The sequence below is a fragment of the Quercus suber genome, unplaced genomic scaffold, assembly GCF_002906115.3.
Source record: "Quercus suber isolate HL8 unplaced genomic scaffold, Cork oak 2.0 scaffold_155, whole genome shotgun sequence".
Lineage (NCBI taxonomy): Eukaryota > Viridiplantae > Streptophyta > Magnoliopsida > Fagales > Fagaceae > Quercus > Quercus suber.
In genome coordinates, this window is record NW_027069616.1 from 3,421 (window position 1) to 27,818 (window position 24,398).

At 34.1% G+C, this 24,398-nt stretch overlaps 3 protein-coding genes across 35 annotated transcripts; all 3 read left to right on the top strand.

Moving 5' to 3' along the window:
• Positions 1 to 5,196: 5,196 nt before the first annotated feature.
• On the top strand, positions 5,197 to 9,424 carry LOC136069179 (putative disease resistance protein RGA3). Of its 2 annotated transcripts, XR_010630424.1 has the most exons (3): positions 5,197 to 8,731; positions 9,148 to 9,272; positions 9,377 to 9,424. XR_010630424.1 is itself a non-coding variant. In XM_065777409.1 (2 exons), the coding sequence occupies exon 1, from the start codon at positions 5,302 to 5,304 to the stop codon at positions 8,683 to 8,685; it is 3,384 nt and encodes a 1,127-aa protein (XP_065633481.1). In that variant the 5' UTR covers positions 5,211 to 5,301; the 3' UTR covers positions 8,686 to 8,731; positions 9,133 to 9,167. The 2 variants fall into 2 exon arrangements, 1 of the variants encoding a protein (XP_065633481.1); XM_065777409.1 differs by lacking the exon at positions 9,377 to 9,424 and having other exon boundaries at positions 5,211 to 8,731; positions 9,133 to 9,167.
• Positions 9,425 to 9,468: 44 nt separating this feature from the next.
• Positions 9,469 to 16,437, top strand: LOC112023681 (uncharacterized). Of its 29 annotated transcripts, none has more exons than XM_065777424.1 (16): positions 9,486 to 10,068; positions 10,173 to 10,229; positions 10,503 to 10,600; positions 10,692 to 10,790; positions 11,116 to 11,269; positions 11,788 to 12,062; positions 12,149 to 12,222; positions 12,310 to 12,347; positions 12,472 to 12,575; positions 12,699 to 12,761; positions 14,068 to 14,167; positions 14,299 to 14,367; positions 14,469 to 14,576; positions 14,746 to 14,835; positions 14,937 to 15,041; positions 15,805 to 16,365. In XM_065777424.1, the coding sequence occupies exons 9-13, from the start codon at positions 12,494 to 12,496 to the stop codon at positions 14,524 to 14,526; spliced, it is 372 nt and encodes a 123-aa protein (XP_065633496.1). In that variant the 5' UTR covers positions 9,486 to 10,068; positions 10,173 to 10,229; positions 10,503 to 10,600; positions 10,692 to 10,790; positions 11,116 to 11,269; positions 11,788 to 12,062; positions 12,149 to 12,222; positions 12,310 to 12,347; positions 12,472 to 12,493; the 3' UTR covers positions 14,527 to 14,576; positions 14,746 to 14,835; positions 14,937 to 15,041; positions 15,805 to 16,365. The 29 variants fall into 29 exon arrangements, with proteins under 29 accessions (XP_065633510.1, XP_065633511.1, XP_065633507.1 ...); XM_065777425.1 differs by having other exon boundaries at positions 11,788 to 12,001; XM_065777415.1 differs by having other exon boundaries at positions 9,488 to 10,068; positions 11,788 to 11,842; positions 11,928 to 12,001; positions 12,120 to 12,347.
• A 1,913-nt stretch (positions 16,438 to 18,350) lies between these two features.
• Positions 18,351 to 22,609, top strand: LOC112023744 (protein CHUP1, chloroplastic). 4 transcript variants are annotated; one of them, XM_065777440.1, is made up of 5 exons: positions 18,351 to 18,587; positions 19,142 to 19,403; positions 19,499 to 19,608; positions 20,428 to 21,204; positions 21,433 to 22,609. In XM_065777440.1, the coding sequence occupies exons 2-5, from the start codon at positions 19,253 to 19,255 to the stop codon at positions 22,294 to 22,296; spliced, it is 1,902 nt and encodes a 633-aa protein (XP_065633512.1). In that variant the 5' UTR covers positions 18,351 to 18,587; positions 19,142 to 19,252; the 3' UTR covers positions 22,297 to 22,609. The 4 variants fall into 4 exon arrangements, with proteins under 4 accessions (XP_065633512.1, XP_023912138.1, XP_023912137.1 ...); XM_024056370.2 differs by having other exon boundaries at positions 19,163 to 19,403; XM_024056369.2 differs by having other exon boundaries at positions 19,170 to 19,403.
• Positions 22,610 to 24,398: the final 1,789 nt, after the last annotated feature.

Here is a 24,398-nt window from a genome sequence, read left to right on the forward strand (position 1 = left end):
AGTACTAAAAGCGAAATACTTCCCAAATGGGGTGGCTTGTGAGGCGGAGTTGGGAAGTAGGCCTTCCTATGCGTGGAGAAGCATGTGGACAGCGAAAAAGGTGGTGGATAGGGGCTCTAGATGGTGCATTGGAAATGGGGAAGGGGTGAGGATTTGGAAGGATAGGTGGCTTCCGTCTCCGGAATCTTTCAAAGTGACAAGCCCGGCCGGGACCCACGTGGGTGTGGAGATGGTGTCAAGCTTGGTGGATAGAGATAGGAGGGGGTGGGATGCAGAGAAAGTAAGGAACATGTTCCTTCCCCACGAGGCAGATTTGATCCTAAGTATTCCTATTAGCGCCAGACTACCTGCAGATTCCCGCATATGGGCATGGTCCTCAAACGGAAGTTTCACAGTTAAAAGCGCATATATTGTGGCCCAAAAGGTGCTGAAGGAGGAAGGATGCAGTAGGGAGGAAGGAGTTTGCTCAGATAATTCGGGGATGAGGGATATTTGGAGGATCGCATGGCGATTAAAGTGCCCAAACAAAATCAAGCATCTTTTTTGGAGAGCATGTAAAAATATACTGCCTACTAAACTTCGTTTGAAAGCCCGTGGAATCGGTTTGGATGGAAGGTGTGATATGTGTGGGGTTGGAGAGTCGACAGGGCATGTTTTGTGGAGCTGCAGAATGGCTGAAGCAGTGTGGTGCGGAACAAGGCTAAAACTTCCTTTTTTCCAAGCCCCCCCTAGTGACTTCATTGATATTGTATGGGCAATTAAAGAGAGGTGTGCTGGGGTTAACTGGGAGTTGTTTGCTACCACTGTATGGGGGCTGTGGAACAACAGAAACCAAGTGAGACATGGGGGCCAATGCAAAAGCCATGAGCAGATAGTGAAAGAAGCCTCAGAATATTTAAAGGAGTTCCAAGCTGAAAACAAAGGCGCAAAAAACACTACTACCCCTGCTGTATCTGAGGTGGCAAGATGGAAGCCTCCGAAACCGGGCTGGTACAAAGTTAACACTGATGGCGCTACGTTTGCTGACCTCAAGTGCTGCGGAATCGGGGTGGTTGTTAGAAATGAAAGGGGAGAAATAATGGGGGCCCTGAGTAAGAAGCTTGGATTGCCATTGGGTGGTTTGGAGGCTGAGGCAAAGGCTATTGAGGAAGGTGTGGAGCTGGCTTGGGACCTTGGATTAAAAGACATTATAGTTGAAAGTGACGCACTGGTGGTGACAAACTCCCTGGCGGAACAAGGCGAGATACCGAGTGCGATAAGGAAAGTGGTAGAAGGTATTCTGGTGGGGCTGAGAAGGTTCAATGCTTGGGCTGTTACTCATACCCGAAGAAGTGGCAATAGTGCTGCTCATATTATGGCTAGACAAGCCAAATACCTGAATGAGTGTAATATTTGGGTAGAGGATACTCCACCCAGTATAGTAGAACAAGTTCAAATAGATGTAGCCCAATGTAATTCTATTTCTAGTTAATGAAAGTTTGATCGGGCTGGTTATCAAAAAAAAAAAAAAATTTTTGATTTCATTTGTTTATAGGATGCCGTTTCTAACCAACAACGACAAAAATCCGTGTCCCTACCCTGATTATTGTTCTGATCTAATAAATAGCTTTGCACTGATCACCCTCTACCCCTCTAGTGTCTTTCCCGTGAATTATTGGACAAAGTGAATAGTACCTGCAAAACTGAAAAAATAACGTGAATGGCAAAATAAGACAGAAATTATGTCAGGAAAAAGTAAAAAAATTTTGTGGTTATCGGATATCGTGCGGTGCCCGTCAACACAATCTTTTTTTTTCTTCTATATCAATCGACATTCTCTCGTACGATTATTTGCGGAGATCTGATTTAGATGTTTGGTGTATGTGATTTATAATCTAATCACTTAGGGGGTGTTTGGTGATAGTTTTCAAACAATTATTTTTAATTTTTAAACAATATTTTACGCATTTTAACACACTTTTTTACCTACACATATTTCTATAAATATTTTCAAACAATAATTTTTAGTTTTTAAACATATGTACCAAACGGGATGTTAATGTTTAAAGTTTCATTATAACCTTTTTATTTATTATTTATTATTTTTATATATAAAAAAGTTGCGTTACTCTTAACTAATATACTTTTGATCACCTCAATAATAGAACTTTTTCTTTTAGAATCTCTTTGGCTTTATATTGGCAATTTTTTACTCAGTCTTTTACTCTTTTTTTTTTAGCCAATAATTCGAATAAAAGGAATCCCCACTTATTATGAATGCTTAATAATTGTGACTACAAATCATGTTTTTCGTTCAAAAATAAGTATGTGTAAAACTGTACATAATAATTTGTATGTAATAAATACAACCCTTAATTATATTACACAACAATTAAGCTGAGTGAAACCATCTTTTATACATGTGTTAGATGTTGACGTTGTCAGTTATACACTATACATTATCAATAATCCAAACTTTAACTAATGATATAATATATGACTTGCTTTATTGGTAATTTGACTGATTGTCATGACTCAACTCTCTCAAAATGTGCTTCCTCATTCATATTGGGAAGCTAATCATTGTGGGGTTAGTGTATCAAAAATAGGGCGTTATTAAGCATGCGATTGAATTGAAATTATAAATGAAAATTATTTTACTATTTATATTATTTTTACTACTATTTATAAGGTTTATTGTACTTTTTGATACTATTCAAGAGCCCTATTAGACTATTTAAATTAATTTTTACTTTTATTTATAGTACTTTTAGCGATAATTTATCAATTTTAGTAAAATAAACAATATCTAAACACATCTTAATTATTTTAAAATTCAAAATTCTACCGATCATGCATGTTATTTCTCTATTTTCTTTTCATATATCATAAATGTGTCATGCATGGCATTTGTTTATTGGATGCCATTTCTAACCAACAACAAAAAAATCCATGTACGTACCATGATTGCTCTGATCTAATAAATTGCTTCGCACTCACCCTCTAGGCCTCTAGTAGTCTAGTGCCTTTTCCTTGAATTATTGGTTGTGAATATGGAGTATGAACCAAGGAAGTCAATACCGTACTGAAAGTTGTACTGGTTTGGTCACCGGTACGATATATTTCGGATACCGGTTAATATCGGTATACCGTTTTAGATTTACCGCTATTTTATATATTTAATATATATATATAACTAATAATAAATGTGAATTTTTGTTTAATTAACTAGACATTTAAAAAAAAAATTATAAGGCTAATTCTAAATCTCTTTTTTACTCAAATTCTTGTACATATACAAGCTAAAGTATGCAGTGTACCTGCCGACAATTATTACTATTTTTTTTTTAGTTTTTATTCTCTTCCACTATCTTTAGTATATTTTATTATTATTTTTAAATCTTTTTTTCACTCTCACTTTCCAAAATAAGTCTTATTACTCTTATCACATTACTTTTTCTTTTCTCGGTTGAAGAACCCCTCTGCCTCTTCACGTGGCCACGCAAAACTAAGAAAAAAAATATTTTATTTTTTTTTAAATCTTTTTTTTCACTCTCACTTTCCAAGATAAGTCTTATCACATTACTTTTTCTTTTCTTGGTTGAAGAACTCTTCTGCCTCTTCAGCCACACAAAACTAAGGAAAAAAAAGCTTTAAAAAATGTGGAGTAGAGTACATAAATTATTGACTAAGTAAATTACCTAATTAACGCTTATTATATTAACAAAATTACACAAGAGGAAGGGCTAATTACTCCATTCCCCTTTACTAATTTTAAAAACATCCAAATAATGTGGAGGGGAATCATTCTCCTCTACTCTCCTCCCTACTACTCCCCTCCCCTCTACTCCCCTCTACTCTCCTCCCTCTCTAAACTTCCAAACAAGTCATAAAGGTGTGGGCGGTTACAAGGATTTCTCTCTCAAGGGTTTTGGTAATCTCCCCTTCTTTCTTCTAGATTAGGGCTAATTTTTCATTCTTATAAAAGTCACAAATGAGGGTTGGTTTGCTATAAGAATAATCTAGAATATTAAAATTAATTTCTTTGGCAGATAGCATAATTGAGTTTCGGTTGAATTTCAAGCAAACTATTTTGTGTAATTCAAATTCAATCTCTAACCATCTCGCTTGACACACTGAATCACAAAAATTCTTTTTGTAGCAATTTGAAATTTATCTTATGATCTTGATCCTTATTGACTTAATGCAATTAATTAGGCTTGCGGTCCCATATATATAAAAAAAAAAAAAAAAAAAAAGACTTGCGGTGGTTGTTGTGGTGGTTGTGGCAACATTTTTGTGGGTTTATATTTTATATTCTGTTAATTGGTGTTTATATTATTTTAATAGGTAATGTGTTAAAGCAAGAAATGAGATATATGGTATATTATTAAGTGAGATGTTTAAATAAATAAAATAATTATTTTGGGCTCTGAAAGTTAAATTTTCTAACACCACAGATGTGAATGCTCTTAGACTACAGAGTAGATCCCATAGAGTCCGATAAATATAAACCAATAACTCTAGAGGCACAAAAATTTCACAACTGTTGATGTGATAAATTGTTAGTAGGTAAAACAATAATACAAGTAATGTTTTTAGATGAAAACCAATAAAAACTTTTCAATTCAACTATCGTAAAAATTGTTGTATGTTTAGTATTACTTTTATATTGGTCTCTTAAAATTAGCATTTTGCAATTTTGGATAGTAATTGTTTGTAAATTTAAAATGTGAAAGAGTTTTAGTGGGAAAAAGTAGATAGTCTAGCCTTCAGCAATGCATGGTTTTTAAATAAAACTTTTTTTTTTTTTTTTTTGAGAGAGATTTTTAAATAAAACTTGATCTGAACATAAATAAACAAATTTATGGCTTTTACGGTTATGGCTGCCGAGATCAATTTTGCAGATTGTAATTTATATCCATATATATTATATTAGTTTTGTTTTTTGGTAAACCATATATATTAAATTTTTTTTTTTTTGGTAAACCATATGTATTATTATTATTATTTTAATTTTTTTTTGGTCAAAAGCCATATGTATTAGTTATTACCATAGAACTTGCAGCTATTGTTCCATCTAACTTTTTAAGTTAGGTGTAACAAAAATTAAGTAAAGGTCGATGGAACGGTAGATGCAAGTGATTCTTAAAAAAATAAAATAAAGGTCCTCTGGCTTTTCCTACAACTCTTTTCGTTTTTTTTTTTTTTTAAGGGCGACTTCATTATAAAAGAAGGAAAGAAGAATATCAGTACCACCTCTACTTTACGATCTCTGTTTTTCAGTTTCTTCTGTTATCTATCAAACTTCCATTTCCAAGTATGGCTGAATCTCTAGTTTCTTCTCTCTTGGGGCAGTTTGCTTCAATCACTGTTCAGGAGGCTGAACAAGAGATAAGGTTGGTCGTTGGTGTTGATGAAGAAGTTCGAAAGCTTGAAGGCAATCTCCAAATCATCCAGGCGGTGCTTGACGATGCTGAGAAAAGACAGCTGAAGGAGGAAGCTGTCAAGCTTTGGTTAAAAAGGCTCAAAGACGTATTCTACGAGATAGACAATGTGCTGGACGAGTGGAACACTGCAATGATCAAATCAGACATTGAAAAACAAGAAAAAGCTGAAAGCTCCCCTATTCTAAAGAAGAAGGTACGCTCTTTCATCCCTTCCTCCTCATGTTGTTCTCGTCAATTTAAAAAACTTGATCTACGTCTCGACATCGCTCACAAAATAAAAGAACTGGGTGAAAAGTTGGACGAGCTTTTCAAAGAGAGAGTCAGGCACGGGTTTGAATTGAATAAGGGCACCAAAGCAGTGGAGCGACCAACAAGTACCTCTCTTGTTGATGTGTCTGACATAGTCGGTCGTGATAAGGATAGAGATGATCTTATAGGGAAGCTATTGGGAAAGGGCAGTGAAAGAGAAAAAAACCCTTACGTCATCTCACTAGTAGGCATGGGGGGTATTGGGAAAACCTCTCTTGCCCAACTAGCCTATAATGATGATAAGGTGAAGGATCACTTTGACATAAGAATGTGGGTTTGTGTTTCTGAACCTTTTGATCGTTGCAGGGTTGCCCAAGCAATCATTCAAGAGGTTGAACGCACTTCCCCAAACATTACTGAATTTGAAACTCTATTGCAAAAAGTTCAAAGTTTGATTGGGGGAAAGAAGTTTTTTCTTATCTTAGATGATATGTGGACCGAAGAGATTAAGGAGTGGGAGCCATTCAAACTTGCACTCAAATTTGGTGCCCAGGGTAGTAAAATTTTAGTTACCACACGTAATGAGAAAGTTGCAAAGATGGTAGATAGTGCCTTTGTGACTAATTTGGGAAAATTACTTGAGGAACATTGTTGGTTAATAATCAATAAAATAGCATTTGATGGGATGGATGAAAATCAACGTGAGCAACTAGAAGACATTGGTAGAGAACTAGCTAATAAGTGTAAAGGCTTGCCACTTGCTGGAAAAACTCTAGGGAGTCTCATGCGTGACAGAAGAAGTAGGCAAGAATGGAAGAATATTTTGGACAATAATTTGTGGGAATTTGAAGATGTTCAAAAAGGTCTTTTAGCACCGTTATTATTGAGTTATTATGAATTGCCGTCAGCAATAAAACGATGTTTCTTATATTGTGCTGTCTTTCCAAAGGATTATGTTTTTTCTAGAAATAATTTGGTCTACCACTGGATGGCACAAGGGTATCTTGACTTAAAACAAAATATAGAGATGGAAATCATAGGAGAAGAGTACTTTGAAAAATTAGTCATGCGCTCTTTATTCCAAGATTTTGAGAAAGACGACAATGATGATAAAAAGATAATAAGATGCAAAATGCATGATATGGTGCATGATTTCGCCCAATCAATGTCAACAAATGAATGCTTAACAACTTCTGTTGACAAAGAGTTGGTGATAGATTGGAAAAGTGCTCGTCATTTGACATTAGAATTAAATGAGGAAACACAATTTCCAGAATCTATCTATAATGCAAAAAATCTACGCACTCTTTTTCTACGAACTCCTTATTTTAGAAGATCAAGCATGGTCTTCCCACTTAATTTATTACAGCATTTGACATGCCTCCGATCATTGAGTTTGGAAGGTAGTTCCTTTGAGAAACTTCCAAATGAAGTGGAAAAATTAAAACATTTAAGATTGCTCAATTTATCAAATTGTTGGAAAATTACAAAATTACCTGAAATGATGTGTAATTTATGTAATTTACAAACTTTGGATATTAGTGGTTGTTGGCAAATTAAGAAACTACCCCAAGGAATGGGTAAACTAATTAAATTAAGACATCTTCTTAATTATCATAATAATTTGACCGAACCCTTTCCGAAAGGGATTGGAAGATTGAGTTCTCTGAGAACATTAAGGAAATTCATAATAGGTGGTATAAACAATGTTGGAGAATGTAAACTTGGAGAGTTGAAGAATCTAGTCCACCTTAAAGGGTCTCTTGAGATAGAAGGCCTGGAAAACGTAACAGATGTACAAGAGGCTGAGAATGCACAACTAAAAAATAAGATACACCTCCGTAAGTTGAGATTATTGTTTATGGATTTATCGGAAGCTGAGAATAGAAGAGGGGAGAATGATGAATTAGTTCTTAATGCGTTGGAGCCACATTCAGAGTTGGAGAGTTTAAGGATTGATGGGTACGGGGGTACAGGGTATCCTAATTGGTTGATGTCTTTGACCATTTTGAAAAAGCTTCATCTTGGGGAGTGGGATAAGTTAGAGCAATTGCCTCCTCTGGGGAAGCTGCGTTTCCTCGAATCATTAGATTTATGGGGTGTGAAAAGTATGAAAAAGGTGGGTGTTGAATTTTTGGGAATAGAATCCAATAGGAAGAAGGATGAGGAGAAGGGATCAACATCAACATCATCACTTATCTTATTCCCTAATTTGAAATCTCTCCAATTTAGGGATATGGAAGAGTGGGAAGAATGGGATGGGATGGGAGAAAGTGGTGTTTCAGAATCAGTTTTAATTATGCCACGTCTTCAGGTTTTGACAATTGACGAGTGCCCAAAGCTAAAGTCACTGCCCAACTTCCTCGAGAAAACTTTGTTAGAGAAATTGACTGTCGATTGTCGAATTTCCAATTGGATGACGTTGGCAACATTATCTGGATTGAAAACACTTAGTCTCAATCTGAATAACAACGTAGAGCATTTGCCCCCTTTGGGGAAGCTGCTGTTGGTCGAATCATTAGAGATATGGGGGAATGCCGATAGAGTGAAAAAGGTGGGCGTTGAATTTTTGGGAATAGAAGAAGAATCCAACAACAACAACAACAAGATAGACGACGAGAAGGGATCGACATCATCATCTTCTTCTTCTTCGCTTGTCTTATTCCCTAATTTAAAGTCTCTTGAATTTTGGAATATGAAAGAGTGGGAAGAATGGGATGGGATTGGAGGAACAATGAGAGAAGACGAAGCACAAGAAAGTGGTGTTACTATCACTATTATGCCACGTCTTCAGTATTTGCAAATTTATAATTGCCCCAAGCTGAAGTCGCTGCCAGACTTCCTTCCTACAACTCCATTGAAGAATCTGGAGATCAATTGGAGTCCAATTCTCAATGAATGTTGCAAAACAGAGATAGGAGATCAATGGCCCAAGATTTCTCACATACCCAACATCCAAATTGATCATACATATGTGCGAAGAGATGGTCGTTCAATGCAAATTTGAATCTCAGTTCGATTGGGGCTCTGCAAGTCGCATCCATTCAGATAAGGTAACTTCTTTCACTTTGTCTTCTTCGTTTTTTACTTTCTTTCTTTTTACATCAATTATATATTCTATTTGTCTAGGAAAAAAAAAATTAACAACGTTCATAGATAAATTCTTCAGATTTGTGACCAAATAGTTCAATTTCATTTGCCCACTAATACTATTCACAAAATTACAAAAATGTGTTGGAGATTTTACTACTGTGTCTTAATTATTTTCATAATCCCTTGTTTCATTATGTTGTCTTGTTTTATGATTATCAAAAAAAAAAAAAAAATGTTACCTTTGTTTATTGTATTTTTATTTTATATGGTTTTTCTTCTTCATACCAATGACAAGAAGACTCTTCTTTGTTAAAGTGTTTTCTCTGTGGTAAAATCCTCATGCTAAATATTTATTTTGTAGGCCTTATTAAACCAGAAATCAAACGAGAAGCATATTTTGTGCTGGAGAAAATTTGCGCGTATGGATGCATGTTTGTAAAACACCCACAAAAGAAAGGCTTGCATTTTGTATCGCATACTGACAAATGAAAGTTCAGCAAGGTATGTGATCATTTGCAACTTATGCAATCTTCTATCTATTAAATTTCTAGAATAAATATTTCGCATGAGGATTTAGCTCATAATCATCAGCTTTAACATTGCAGGTTAAAGAGTTTGAATCCAGAGGAGTGCATGTGGTTTTCTTGTCNTTTTTTTCCCCCCCCCCCCCCCCCCCTTGTTTTTTTATTTTTCCTAAGTTTGTATTTTTCCCAACTGTTACATTTTTTTTTCAAATGGGTTGTGGTCTTATGTCAATTCTTTCTCCTAAGCAATTAACCTTTACTTTAAATATTGAGTAGTTTCAAAGCAGAGAATTTAGTTTTGTAAAAAGACAGTTGGCCGTCATTTTTTCTGATTACAAATTTTGTGAGGAAAAGTGCAATAAGAAAGGATATATGTCCAAAATCCATTGCTTAGATATGACTAATAAAAAAAAAGAAAAAGAAAAATCCATTGCTAGATATGCTTTTTAGTTTTTATCTTTTATTTTCATTTTTTGAGAGGTAGTAATTCTAGAAGTTTCACTAGAATTCACGTTTGGTACCACAAAATAATCTCAGTTGCAAAGCTTGACAAAATTTTCTCAGCTCATGCTTTGTGTTTCATTCTATCATTCTGCCATCTTGTTTTAGTGTGCAGGGTGAACTCCAAACTATGTGTCATTTGGGAAAGCACATCTTGCACAAGAGGGAATGGTCATGCAAAAGATTTTGGCACCATGATTGGAACATCTCGAGGGGTCAGTTGCATCTCCAAAGCTGTCTGCAGAATTCAGGAGCAGAGCATGTTGCAAAATGTTTGACATTAAACTTTAAGATTTGAATTTACGTAGTAGTCTTTGCCTTGGTAAACAGCTCCAATTTATATGTTTAGTAATTGTTAACTCTTGCATCTTAGCAGTTGTACTTTTGTGGAGTAGATGGGACTTGGAAAGAACTTCTGTGATATTAATATGAGGTAATGCAATTTGATTCAACACAAATATTGGTTTGTTGTACTGTGGAGGTGAAATTGGATTATTTTAGGATCCCTGATTTTGTTAGGACTGGGTTGTGTAATATTAAGAGTCTTTTAGCTCAACATCTCATAATGTTTCCAATGGAGACATCCAGGTTGTAACTATATATATATGTGTATATATATATATATATATAAAGTAATACTAAGAAGCTTCTGCAAAATGATAAGTAAAAATTTGAAACTTGTGTAAAAGAGCACTCTTCTTTGCAGGAAACTAGAAGGTGTGCTCTCAAAGTTGTTTCGGATGGACTTCCTAAAACCATTGATAAAGACATATTGGAAGTCTGGGATGCTTTGAATAATTTGTGGTGGGTTTTAGATCACATCTACCTTATCTCCTAATGAAATCATATGTTTTAATCTCATATAATCGAAATCTGGTTGCCACTCATAATTCAGGCCACAGAAAAAGGTCCTTGCTGTTTACATACCATAAACAAGACTCATTAAGCCTGTGTTTGAAGTTCTATGCATAGAGAATGGTGTTGTGCACTACAGGTAGGCTTTGTACACATCTTTTTACTAGAAGTTCCTAGTTTTTGAATATTCTGAAGTGATAATGATATAAAAGATTGGCTTTTTCCAAATGCTTCATTGTAGTCTTAGCATTGTCTGATTTCTTCCTCTTATTAGCCTTACTTTGAAGGTCTGTATTTTGTATCTTTAGTAAAGTAGATAAATTTTCCCATATGAGGAACAACTAGATTCTTGAATGAACAGTGTTTTCTACTAGATTCTTATGACTTTTTGGTCGTTACTGCCTCAATCCCATCATGTCTTTCACTCCTGGAGTTTCCTCAGGTTTATTTCCTTCATGATACAGATGATTACAGAATGCTGAAGATACATGTACTTTGTAACTACTCCCTCTCCCTCCATTTCTGGTTGAGGCAAAGTGTGATTTCTCTTCCCTCTTTCTCTTTTCACCACTTTTTGGAGCCATAGCTCTCTTGTTTGATCACACATTTATTTACTAGGTACTTCCAGCTTTTCAAACAATCAAAATAGTTAAAAATGCTCCATAAATTTTCCTTTATTTCTTGTATGAGTTAGTTAATTGATTTTCTTAGCAGAAAGCCATATAACTACATTATATGATTGTTTATAGTTAGGAAATAGGTACACGTTAAATGAATTCTTGTTTTTATGTTCTTTGTTTTCGCTTTCGCTTTCCAACAAATTTCTTGAAAAATAGGACGTGTTCTTATGTCCATTCCTTTTAAGCAATTATGAGTTGGAACATTTTATAGTTTCTAGCAAGAGAAGAATTTTAGTCGTAAAGAAGCAACTAGCCCTTCTATTTTTTAGGTTATAAAAATTGTATAGTTGAGAAAGGATAATGACAATGGTTTTTTAGGCCAAAAATATTGCTCGACATAATTATGGTATCTGTAATCCTAGAAGTAAAACAAGAATGCCCCTTTAGTAACACCCCAAAAAAAAAAAAAATCTTATCCATTAATTCTCTCATTCTTTCTTCTTGTTCATTATGCAGGGTGAGTTGGGAACTGTGATGTGTTTGGATAAAACATCCCATGCAAGAGAAACTGGTAAATGCTCCTTTTAAAAAAAAATAAAATTCCTACCTTTTGTTACCATCCATAATTTCCTAATTCTGGAATGGCTTAATAAAAGGTGGGCAAGAGAAGATTGGACCAAGTAAAGAAAAAAAAATCCAAATTTGTCATCAAAATGAGCAAAAAATATAGGTATTGAAGCCATATAACTCTTGCCTTTGATAAGGGTACCTCAATTCTAATTTTCCTGCGGGTAACTTTTTATTCTTCTCTTTCCATGATGTTGCTGCATTTTCTTTTTGCTCCATAGTTAGTAACAATAATTTCCAACCTATTAAGGGTCAAGGAATATTTTGCCCTCATTCTGGCCAGACATCATGCAAAATGTTGCGTTCCCTTGGGCCTCAGACATTGTGAGTAAATTTCTAACTACAAAGCTCCGTTATCATTTCAAAGATGCAGCAAAAGCAATCTTGACTTCAAATGCTGGTGTTCTGTAGAGGCCAGTCTATTTGGTGACACATAGAAAGCAACTGAGGTAATTGGCCAGCAAAATCTTTATGTAATATCTTATCCATATTTTTGAATGCTCGTAACTATTACATTAAAAATATATATATTGACTTTTTAATCAATGTCATATGCTTGTTTCTTGTCTCAAGGCTATAGTGTTCTGTGGCAAGCATGGGAAGCAACCACCAGCTAGAAGAAGATATTACAAACATCTTGGAACAACATCCCAACTGGAAGAGTGTGGGCATGGGAGGTAATGATCGGTTACTGCTTTTATGAAACCAATAAGAGTTTCTTGTTGGCTTATTATGAATTCTTTGCTGAAGGAGATTTTTACTTTCCTTTTTTGTTTTGGTTCATTTCTTTTATGATACAGGTAATCACAGAATTCAGAATATCTTTAAGTTCTTTTTCTCCCTCCTCCTTTGGCTGAGGCAAAGTAAAATTGCTTATGACTCTTCTTGCCTTTCTGCTCCTCTCTGTCATACTGTTCTTGTGTTGATGTATCACATTTTCATTTATGAGGGTTTTCAGGTTTCTAATACAATGAAGAACTAGATACTCATGTTTCATAAATTCAATTCACTTTTTTTCTTAACTAGTTGTCAATTATTCCTATTAGACTGCCCCAAATCATTGCATTGAATAATTGCTGCATCTTCTCACCATTGATTAGAACTAAATTTCAACATCTTATCGCTATCGAAATTTTTTATGTACAAGACTAAGTAATTGTAAATAATACTGAAACCACACCGTAACAAGAGTTCAAGGCTACCTTTCTTTTGGGCTAGTGTCTGCTTGACTACTATTAGTTGCCTAGCTTTTATCTGATTAGCATTCTGAAGCACTATAGTTCACCTTGATATCTTTTACTAATGAAAAGAAATTTCTTTAAAATTGGTCTGTGATCCTATATTGATTCCTTTCTCAATAAATTATAATGAGTTGGAAGATTGTTTAGTTTCTAAGCATAAAATTAAGATTAGTTGAAAAGCCAATTGGACATCAATATTTTGTATTATAAAATTTAAAGAAGAAAGGGGGCAATGAGGAAAGATAAAGAGACCAAAACAATACATAGTTTCTTAGACACCATTTTGGTGGCTATGATTTTAGAATTTGCACTTGAATGCACAGTTAGTACTACAATGGCAACAACCAAAACAAGAACACTTCAAAGGCTTAGAATGCACAATTATAAATACAAAATAATTTTATGTGGCAATCTTTAAAAATGATGTTTTTTTTTTTTTTTTTTTTTTGATAAGTAAGAAAGATGTTTATTAAAAAAACTGCATTATGCAAAGTAGCACAAAGCAAAAGAAAGATTACAAAAAAGGAAAGAAAAGCAGAAGCGTAAAGGAAAAATTAATTACAAAGAAACAGAGAGCTAAGGAACAATGAGAGAGAATCACTAGATGTTATTATTTTTCTTTTATTTATAATTCATTTTGTCTTATTTATTAAGCAAGGTGAACTTGAAACAATGTTCCTCATGGAAGAAAATCTTGTGCAAGAGGGAAACGTCATGCAAAAGGTTAAATTTTTTTGTAGCACCATAATCTGGACATCGCATGGCTTAGTGACACCTCCAAAGTAGTTTAACCATTCAGGCCCAGGGAATATACTAAATATGTATTGTTTGCCAGAGATAACTTTATAATTTCATTTTCATAGTTGTCATTAACTTGGCAACTCCAGTTTATATGTTTAGTGGTTATTGATCTATGCATTCTAACCAGCTGCACTTGCTTGGAGTAAATGGAACTTGAAGAGGGACTCTATGATCTACGTGGTAATGAAATTTGGGTTGGCACGAATATTGGTTTCCTTGTTGCAGAGGTAAAATTGGATTCATTTTATGATCCCCTATTTTGAGAGGCGTGGGCTATGCAATGGAACATTAATAAGTTGCTGTGAAAATGATAATTTACAAATGTGTAACTTGCATAAAAGAGTATCCCACTCTGTAGGAAACTAGAAGGCGTGCATTCAAAGATATTGTGGCTGGACCCCCATAAAACATTGATAGTGGAACTCTGGTAATCATATGCTTTGTTTGCATTGTGAGTCTGATCTTATCTCCTGATGCATATAATTTAATCTAAAAATTGTCTCAAGCTGGTTATTAATCCTGATTCAGGTTACGAAGTCTTTTGGTTCTGACACTCTCATGGATGAGGCCTAACATGCTGTATTGATGCCCATGTTTCAAGTTGTAAGCATTGAGAAGGATTTTCACGCTGCAGTGGTGAGCTTTACCTTTATCTTATAACTAGAAGTTCCTAGTTCATGACTGTTTGTATTGATGGTCCAAAAGATTGGCTTCCAGTCTTGTGCTTTGTAGCCTTAACATACTCTGATTTCTCTCATTTGATAGGCTTACCTTGATAATTTGATTTTTGTTCCCTTGAATTCAGCATATTTTGAGAAAGGGACTCGATGAGGCATTTTGTCATGTAAATTTGCAAGCAATGTTATCCTGTGTATTTGTGGCTAGAGAATTCAAGGTAGTGAGGGATATATTGAAAGCTTTTTTCATTGATCAATGTCATTTTTGTAATCCTTTTACAATACACTAAATTTTGAAATTTTTAATTTGCTCTTACAGTCCGCGTGTCCACAAATTTTACAATTAGCCACTTATTTGCATATACGTGAAATTGAAGGCCATGAAGTACAGGCTGTGGTATTGTGAATCTCATTCAACATATAGGTAACTATTTATCCTTATTCTTCTTTATCATCTTGCGTTTTTCATAATATCTAAGAACTTAAACAATAAAATCTGTAATTATAATTTCCATTTTTCTTATTATAACCAACACATTGCTCAATATTATTATACTATGTTATTGTAGGGGATTAAGAGGACTAGTTGATATCTTATTTTCCAATGGTTATGCTCAACTCCAGCCAGATTAAAACTCTTCCTTTTCTGCCATTGGGAATGGCATAACTTTCTGAATCTTGCACGTTTTGTATACTTACACCAAATACTTGTGATTTTCTTTTGGTGTCAAATCCACCAAAATTTTCATAGCAATGATGGTCTTACATCCAATGTTGGGAAAATTTATCATGATGTTCAATATGGTTTTAAAAACATTTAATTGTGAAAGCACCTGATTGATTGTTCAATGGAGTTTACAAGTGCTTAAACGTTGGAATTATTCTCATATTCTTTACACTTCCATAAAATTTGGAGCGGAGAATTTCATCAAAATTCACTTTTGGTTCACACTTTCACAAGAATGATTTAATAGTCACTTAATCCACCAATACCATAACCTACAAATCAAAGGGTGATTAAGAGGATTTACCATTTTTGTGAATTAATAAAATGATCTTGGTATTAAAGCTAAGGTTTCCATGGAGTAGTCTAAATACCCCTTTATTTTGGAGATTTTTGTTTATGGGCTTTGCTTATGAGTATTTTTAACAATTTTTTCCCGTTTCTTACATCTTTGGCTGTGCAGTCTTGAACATTTGGTGAAGCACATTTTAAATTGGTGAGAATTAATAAGCAACGGTGTACCTCAGAAAGCCATTTCTTACATTCTGGTACAGGTACAGTTGATTGATAAAGCTCTACACAGTCAAATGACAGAGCTCCGAAGGGCAAAATGGAAAATCTCTATGCTTGATTTGTAGACACAACAGTGTTGATTGATGAAGCTCCATTAACATATCATAGGCGCATCAATGTAGCATGTCATGGATTTCAAGAAACAATATTGTGAAACAGTGGCACACAGCACACCAAGAAATTTATGACCAGTGAACTCCGTTTTTCAATTTCAAGCCTAGAATTTGCATCCAACATTTACATGTAATTCCAGATTTTTGTACCTTTCGTGTGCTGTGACTTGTGTATAGCCATGAAGCTTTCGGGAGTATGCTTTTTTTTTTCCATCATCCTCCTTTGACATGCATGTGATGCTACTCATGGAAATTTTTTTGTAAACTTGCTTTCATCTGGATTGTTGATGGTGTACAATATGGTTGTGGTTTTACTGCGGTGAACTATTTGATGTTCAGCCCCTCGTGCTATGATTGGAAATCAAGTAGGAGATCAAATGAAATTAGCTACAACAATCACGTTTGATATCTGTCTTGCTAATACAAAATAGACTTGCAGCGAACCTACTTACATAATAAGGATGTCTTTATTACTTCATTTTAGTTTCAACAAATGCGATTCTAGATTAGTACATAAAGATTTATGAAGGTTAACTTTTGAGCGTGTTAGGCTCTCTACCATCCATTTGTTCACTTTTAGGCAGTTAGCAATTATGGCCAAGATAAAGCCACAACCATGGTATATTATAGTCCCTTTCGTTTTTTTGATCCCACAAACCTCAAGCTTGCTGGACCATGTTGATTACTTTACTGAACTATTTTATGATTTTTTATTTTTAATTTTAAAAGGACTATGTTAAATGTTATGATTTTTATGGCATAATTTAATAGATGTGAAGGTAATGGAATTAGCCAAAGTCTAAAATTTCAAATCTATTATATACGCATACAAACATATAATATTATATAACTTAAATTAAGTCTTATATTTTGATATTCAATAACTTGTTCATGAATATATTATTATGTTCATTCTAAAAAAAAAAAAAAAAAAAATACTATTATGTTTGAATTTGAGTTATTTAATAGTCGAACATTAACTTCAACTTGAATAAATTAACAAATATACGCATTTTTTTTTTATGGGTAATTACATTATCTTTCCTCGAAATTTAGAGAAATGACACTTCACCCCAAACTTGGAGGGAAAAAACATTTTCCTCGTTACATTTGTTTGACCAAATTTTATTAAATTAATATTAAAATATTGTTTACTAACTTGTTGCTTAAGGGTAGGTTTCCAAAATTATTTTCAATTTCAAAATTAAAAACCCTTATTTTTAAATTTTAAATTTAAGTGTAACTTAAAATATTAAGTAATAAATTTTCTTTCCTTTTTTATCCTCAATGAGTTATAGGGAGATTTGTTGTTGCAAATGTTTTGGTACTTGATAAATTTTGTATTTTTATTCTAAATTTATAGAAAGATTCTTAAAGAAATTTAAAATACTTTGTTATTAATATAAATAAAATGGGAGAGTGTTAATTTCTTCAAACCTTATGGCTCAAGAAAGGGGAGTGTTATTAATTTTTTTTTTCTTAAGTCAAACCCAAGTTGTAAATAAACAACTTGGTTCATTTATAAACCAATCTACGAATTAGCATATTCCATCCCCTCCCTACCCCACTCCAATTTGTTTTGCTCTAGCTTAGAGAAATAGAAAAGGAAATGAGTCCATGCCTCTCTATATTCAAAAAAATAAAATAAATGTATGAGTTTGCTCTTTTGCTACTGTCATTGGATCAATCTATTTTTCCATATAATTTGCAATTCAATAATGTTTTTATTTTTCCTCAAGGGAAAAACACTAAAACAAAAACATGGTAGAGACTATAAAGATCTTTGACTTTGAGGTGGGTTCTCGTCCTTAAGAGCCCCACTAATTAGGGACCATTAATAAAACAAGTACAGAATGCCAATTTGGCTAACAGATCAACAACAATTATTATTATTATTTTTTAGATGAGCAAAAATTTTAAACTCCATCTGATAATTATATTGGATATTAAAAAAACGAAAAAAAGAATGAAAAACCAAATTTAATTTTCTGTTTTCATTTATATCATAGAACAGATGTTTCTTGTTTTACTTCCTAAATTTCTTTATCCTATCCCTAAAGATAGTGATAAATGGAAGGAAATTTAAAAAATAAATAAATTGCGATTAAATTGGTCAGCCATTAGTTTTAGGTATCAAGGCCATCTAAAATTAACGCACCAAATTATCTTGATCATTTTTTTATTAGCTTAACCTCTATATCTTTCTTTGCTTCTCCACTTAGAATCAGAATCTTCTCTATGTGTCTATAACCAAATTCCCACGATTTCTATGTACCGATATTCATACATTATATATTTCTCTCTAGCACACCTACATTTTGTACATCATATTAATCATGACATGTAAGACAAAAATCTGTGGCCAGTGTTTGTTAATACTATCATAACAACGACCCAAGATTTGTGTTCACACCCAACTGTCTTTTTCCATCAAGCCTATGAAACAGGCCTAAATAAACAAACAAACTCTCAATAGAAACAGAAAGCAAAGACAACATCAAAACGTTACTGTTCTGTTGTTCCACCCTGGTTCAATGCTTTTTGTAACGGTCTCTTTTTGGTAAACCCTCTCTCTCTCTCTCTCTCTAGAATCAGCATAAACTGAAAAGGGTCTTCCTTATTTTTTGTTTTTATTGGATTAAGTTTTGCTAGTTTGAAATGGGTTTTATATATGTTCTTGTTTCTTGGTATGTATAATCTATTTCTTCTATCTATTATTAGCATAAGCTAAAATTAGTTCTTAAATTTGATGTATATATTTCATTCTTATCCTATTTGGGTCTAACCTGTTTTTTATTGTTTTTATTGGATTATTTTGGTGTTGATTGGAAATGGATGGTAGAGATGTTGTTGTTGCTGGGTATGCATAATCTTTTTATTTATCTGTGATTAGCATGAACTGAAATTAGTTCTGTGTAAATTTGATTTTTGTTTTTATCCTTTTTGGGTCTTACTTGTGATTGGTTTTAAGGAATCTTTCTAATTTTGGTCCTTGAATTTAACATAAACTAGTAAGGTTTTTTACTAAATTTGATATTTCTTATTCATTAATGTTTTATTAATATGGGTCACATGGATTTTCCTGATTTGGGTATGTGGACTAATCTGACATAGGTCATATGGTTTTGTTTTGAGCATTTAGATGGATGATGATGAAGAAGAGGACCTGTGATCTCTGTGTTTGTGGGGGGATTCATGAATTTAGCTACAGGTAGAGGTTTTTGAATGATGATGGTGAAAGAGCAGAGGGATATAAAACCTCTTTTATTGAAGTTTGGAGTGGCTTTAGCCATCTCTTTTGCTGGATTTCTCTACTCCCGCCTCAGAACCAAAAGGATCAAACCCTCATCGCCACCCCCCTCGCCACGCTCTTTGGGTTTGCATTTTTTCCTTATATCAAATCTTTTTATTGTAGATTTATCTGGTCCTAGTTTCTAGTCCATGTTTTGATTACATTGTGCATCTTACTAGATCATGGAAATGAAGTTAATTTAAAAGGTGGAAGAGCTTGGCATAAAGATGATCTTCTTGGCGTAAAAACATCCATTTCCTCCGATACCGTTTCTGTTGCAGCTGAATATGTAAGTTAGTAACTTAGTTGGAACTTAAATCCTGTTCAAACACGATGAGTGTTTTAATCTTATTTGTAATGAATTCAACTTTTTAATAGTGAAGATCATTATATACAGGTGGAGTGAATGTCGATTGATTTTTAATTGATTTCTTTTGTTTGTAATATTGTTTGATTGGTGGAGAATCTGTTGATGAAATTGCTCACTCTGTAGGTTGATAAAGCCGAGTATTTTTTTTTTTTCATAAAATGGACACATTGAATGATTTTTTCAAGTATGTTCTGTAAAATAATTTACCAAATTGAACTCTATTTTCTGTGTTTATGAAACTGGAAAATGAAAGATCTAAACTTGTAGATCTATTTCCTCTCACTTTTACTTCTATTCTGTGCAATCAAGCATTATACCATTGATGTGTGGATTATTTATGAAGTAATCATAGAAATTGTTGCAAATTATAATCTTCTTGTTGAGAGATCAAGGAGAAAATAGAAGTGGTAATTTGAAGATAGCTGATGCAGTGACAAACTTAAATATTCCTTGTTTTTATCTCTGTCTCTTGATTTCCCTGCAATGACAGGGATTATTCTTTGATAGATTTGTATTTACTGTAAAATCTATTAGTTATGAGTCAATTCGGGGAATTAAATGACTTCATCTGCTAAATTTGCCAAATTTGCTGTAAATATTGGCTGTTCAAATTACTGGGAATGAGGGGACAACAGTCCCATTGGTAATAGTTTTCACAGAACCAAACAAATGGATAATTAAAAGTATGTTAGATTTTATTTTGCTGAATTAAAATTTAATATGATCTCTATTCATTAGGATGAGACATACATACCGAAGGTCTGTGTTGACTCCATAGCTGGATTCTCTCCCAGCAGTAAAAGTAGTGGAGATAAAGAAGAGCTCCTCTTGCCAGAGTTTAATGATCTTGTGAATGAACTTGACTTTGCAGCTGCAAAGGCTGGCTTTTCTCCAAAGACTGATGTTGAAACACCCAGGTCAAATATAGATACTTCAAAAGCCTTTGGAAGTACTGAAAACGATGAATATGAGCAAGAGATCTGGCACCTGAGGAACATGGTCAGAGTGCTTCGGGAGAGGGAGAGAAATCTTGAACTCGAATTGCTTGAGTATTATGGCCTTAAAGAGCAAGAAACTGCTTGCATGGAGCTCCAAAATCGATTGAAGATAAACAATATGGAGGCTAAGCTTTTTACTCTCAAGATTAATTCCTTACAGGCAGATAACCAGAGGCTAGAGGCACAATTGGCTGAACATGGGAAGGTGGTGGCTGACCTTGAGGCTGCAAGAGCAAAGATTAAACTGCTCAAGAAGAAACTTAGGTCTGAAGCTGAACAGAACAAGGAGCAGATCTTAGCCCTTCAACAAAGAGTTTTGAAGTTGCAATACCATGAATACAAGGATGCTCCAGGTGATCCGAATATTCAATTAAAGTTGCATAGGCTAAAGGTTCTGGAGGTTGAGGTTGAAGAGTTAAAAAAGTCTAATTTGAGGTTGCAGAAAGAAAATACTGAATTGAGTCTGAGGTTGGAATCTATGCAAGTCCTTGCAAATTCTGTTTTAGAAGATTCAGAGGTATTAGTTCATTTTTAGTAAATCCTTTGTTCTACTTCTTCTCTTCTGCTTCCTCTTTTTTTTTTTTTTTTTTTAATTAATTATTATTTATCATTATTATTATTATTATTTTTATCATTATTCTTTTTTTTTTTTTTTTTTTTTTAATTAATTATTATTTATCATTATTATTATTATTATTTTTATCATTATTCTTGAATACATTTCACTATATGTGTATTCTTGCAGGGGGAAGCACTTAGGGTGGAGAGTGAGCACTTAAGACGCAAAAATGAGGATCTTGAAAAGGAAATTGAGCAACTTGAAACGGATCGATGCTCTGATGCTGAGGAATTAGTCTATCTGAAGTGGATAAATGCTTGCTTACGATATGAGCTTCGAAATTTTCAGCCTCCTGATGGTAAATCAGTGGCAAGAGACCTGAGCAAAACATTAAGCCCCAAATCTGAGGAGAAAGCCAAGCAGTTAATACTTGAATATGCACATTCTGAAGGGATGGGAGAAAAAGGGATCAGCATTATAGATTTTGATTATGACCAATGGTCAACTTCTCAAACTTCTGCTCTTACAGACTCTGGAGATCTTGATGATTCTTCTGTAGATAATTCATCTGCAACCAAAACCAACAGCTCAAGCAAGCAAAAATATTTCCACAAACTTAGAAGAATACTTCTTCATGGATATTTATCATCAGAAAAGTCTGGATCTTTAGAAGATGCTGAATCCTCAAGGAGTTCAGGTATTTCAACAGGAATATATGCTGACACTGAGGGGCATAGGAATAAATTCAAAAGCCTTCAGGGTTCATCTAGATTCTCTTTTGATCTCAGCAGATCCAAGAGTAAAGAAGAAAACTTCAAGGATGTAGATGCTGCCGAAAGAAATAGTGATGTGGGATCCTCTTATGCGTACAAGAGATTTGTTTTGGGTAGGGAGGGTTCTGATTTGGCTCTAAAAAGCACACTTGATCATCACTCAGATGACACCAAGAAGTATGAGTTGATGAAATATGCAGAAGTTTTAAAGGACTCTCTGCCTCAGGGAGGAAAAACCAGTGTTCATAGAAGAGCATCATCCTATAGTTCCTGTTGACAGATTGCCATATGTATACTTAAACCAAAAATATCACCATTTGACAATAGTAGCTGCACCTTTTCCACTCTTTTTCAACTGTTTATACATAGGCAATAAAACATGGTGAAGGAATTTACTACACAATGGGAAGGTACCATATCCTTTTGGTTAGAAACCAGTCAGAAGCTGAATTTTTCTGTTTGAGAATGCATGTTTGATGACTGACAAGTGTTCATGAGTAGAAGCTTAGTTCTATGTATGAAAACAATGTTTTCTACTTTTTGTAGCTGATATTTGTAGATGAATGGTTAATCTTTTCGGTTTCCTTCTAGTCCTTTTTTTCAACATTTTGTCAGCATTTGCTTAATATTTAATTGAAGTTTTGTCGAAACTCGCTAGTATTTGATTCCTATTTGTTAGGACATATATGTTTTAAATTGATTAAAAACATGTCACTTATTTATGTAAATTGGCTAATCCTTTGACAAAACGCACTCTACTTGTAATTGGGTAGTTCTAGGTGTTTTTAATACTTCAAGAAACAATGTTTTAAGGTCAAGTGTTGAAGTCATCAGGTCTGTCCAAGAAAAAGCAAGCTGAAGTGCAAAGTTTTTAAATCTCGACACCTCTCGATAGCTACCTTGACACCTGGCTATCTGTCGAGATCTTCAGCTGATTCTTATCGCAATCTCGATAGCTTTTCGATAACTGGTCGATCGATCGAGAAAGTTTCTGTCTCCTCGACACCTTCTCGACATCTTCTCGATAGCTGCTATCTGTTGAGATTCATTAAACCTCGACACCTCTCGACACCTCTCGATCGATCGAGGTTACGGAAAATCAGAATTTTCAGCTTTTTGATTTTTGGACCAGGCTTATGTATTTGAGTAGGGTTTCTTTTCTCACAACCCTAGACCTATATAAGACTTATTTTAGAGGTCGTCACATAGGAGAATAAAAAAAAGAGAATACAAGGAGAACATATGCAAAAGGTGACCGATACCTTATTCTCTCTGAAAGAAGCTACTACGTTTTTGCGCCTTAGGGTTTTGTAATCAAGTGCTTCTTGATCTTCATTGTTGATGATGTGAAGAACTTTGCAGCAAACATTCTTCTTCTTTAAGTTGGTGAGTGAGTCACGTACTAGGATTCGTACAAAGGAGTTAGTCACGTACTGGGATCCGTGCAACAACAAAAAGGGTGGCGTTCATATATTGAAGAATTCAGAGGTTCTGAAGCGGTAGAAGGTTTCTGCTGTGAGTTCATCTACGGGGATTGTAGAGTCTAGGGACAAAAGTTTTGTACTAGATTTGAAACTTCTCTTTTCTATAGTGGATTGCTTTTCGGGAAGGTTTCCCCCCAGGTTTTTTACTGTGAAACTGGTTGGTTTCATTGGTTTTCCTGGGTCATCATATCTTGTCTTATTTACTTTTCCGCTGCATTCATTATTGACATGATATTGATGTTTGTTTGTTTTAACAAGGTTTGTTCATAATAAATCTAATTAACAACTTGGGTTTAAAACTTGTTAATTCTAACAACTGGGGTCTATATTTCCCAACACTATTGATGTCCTCTCTTCTAGCAAGGTTGCTTCAAGATTGTCAAGCTAATATTATCTTTCATCTTAAGACATATTTTGTTCATTGTCCAAGTTATTTCTCTATCTAAAGACAGACAAACCCATTTGGTCTGACAAATTTAAAAGAACAATGAGTCAATGAGTAACTTTGGTTTTCTTGGTTTTCCTGTGGTAAGTACACGTGGTGAAATCCATATCTAATAAGTTTCATCCCCATTGTTACTATTAAATTATCATAAAATTAAGCTTCACTCCAAGACCATAGTTCATAGTTCATACAATTTCCAAGTTCCGGATTTCTATTCCCCTTTCCACATCAATTCCACTGCTACTGGGGCCTGAGATTGAGAGATACCAACTCGATCTTGCTACATCAGTAATGGGCTTCATTGATGCTTGGGTCCACACAGTCATTTGTAGGCTCAGTAGGTGAAATTCTACTATATACTTATGCACCCAATTGCCAAAATGCAACCACAATTTTTTGTTAGAAACTACTTTTGCAGAATACAGAAAGCATATGAAATAAATGATATGT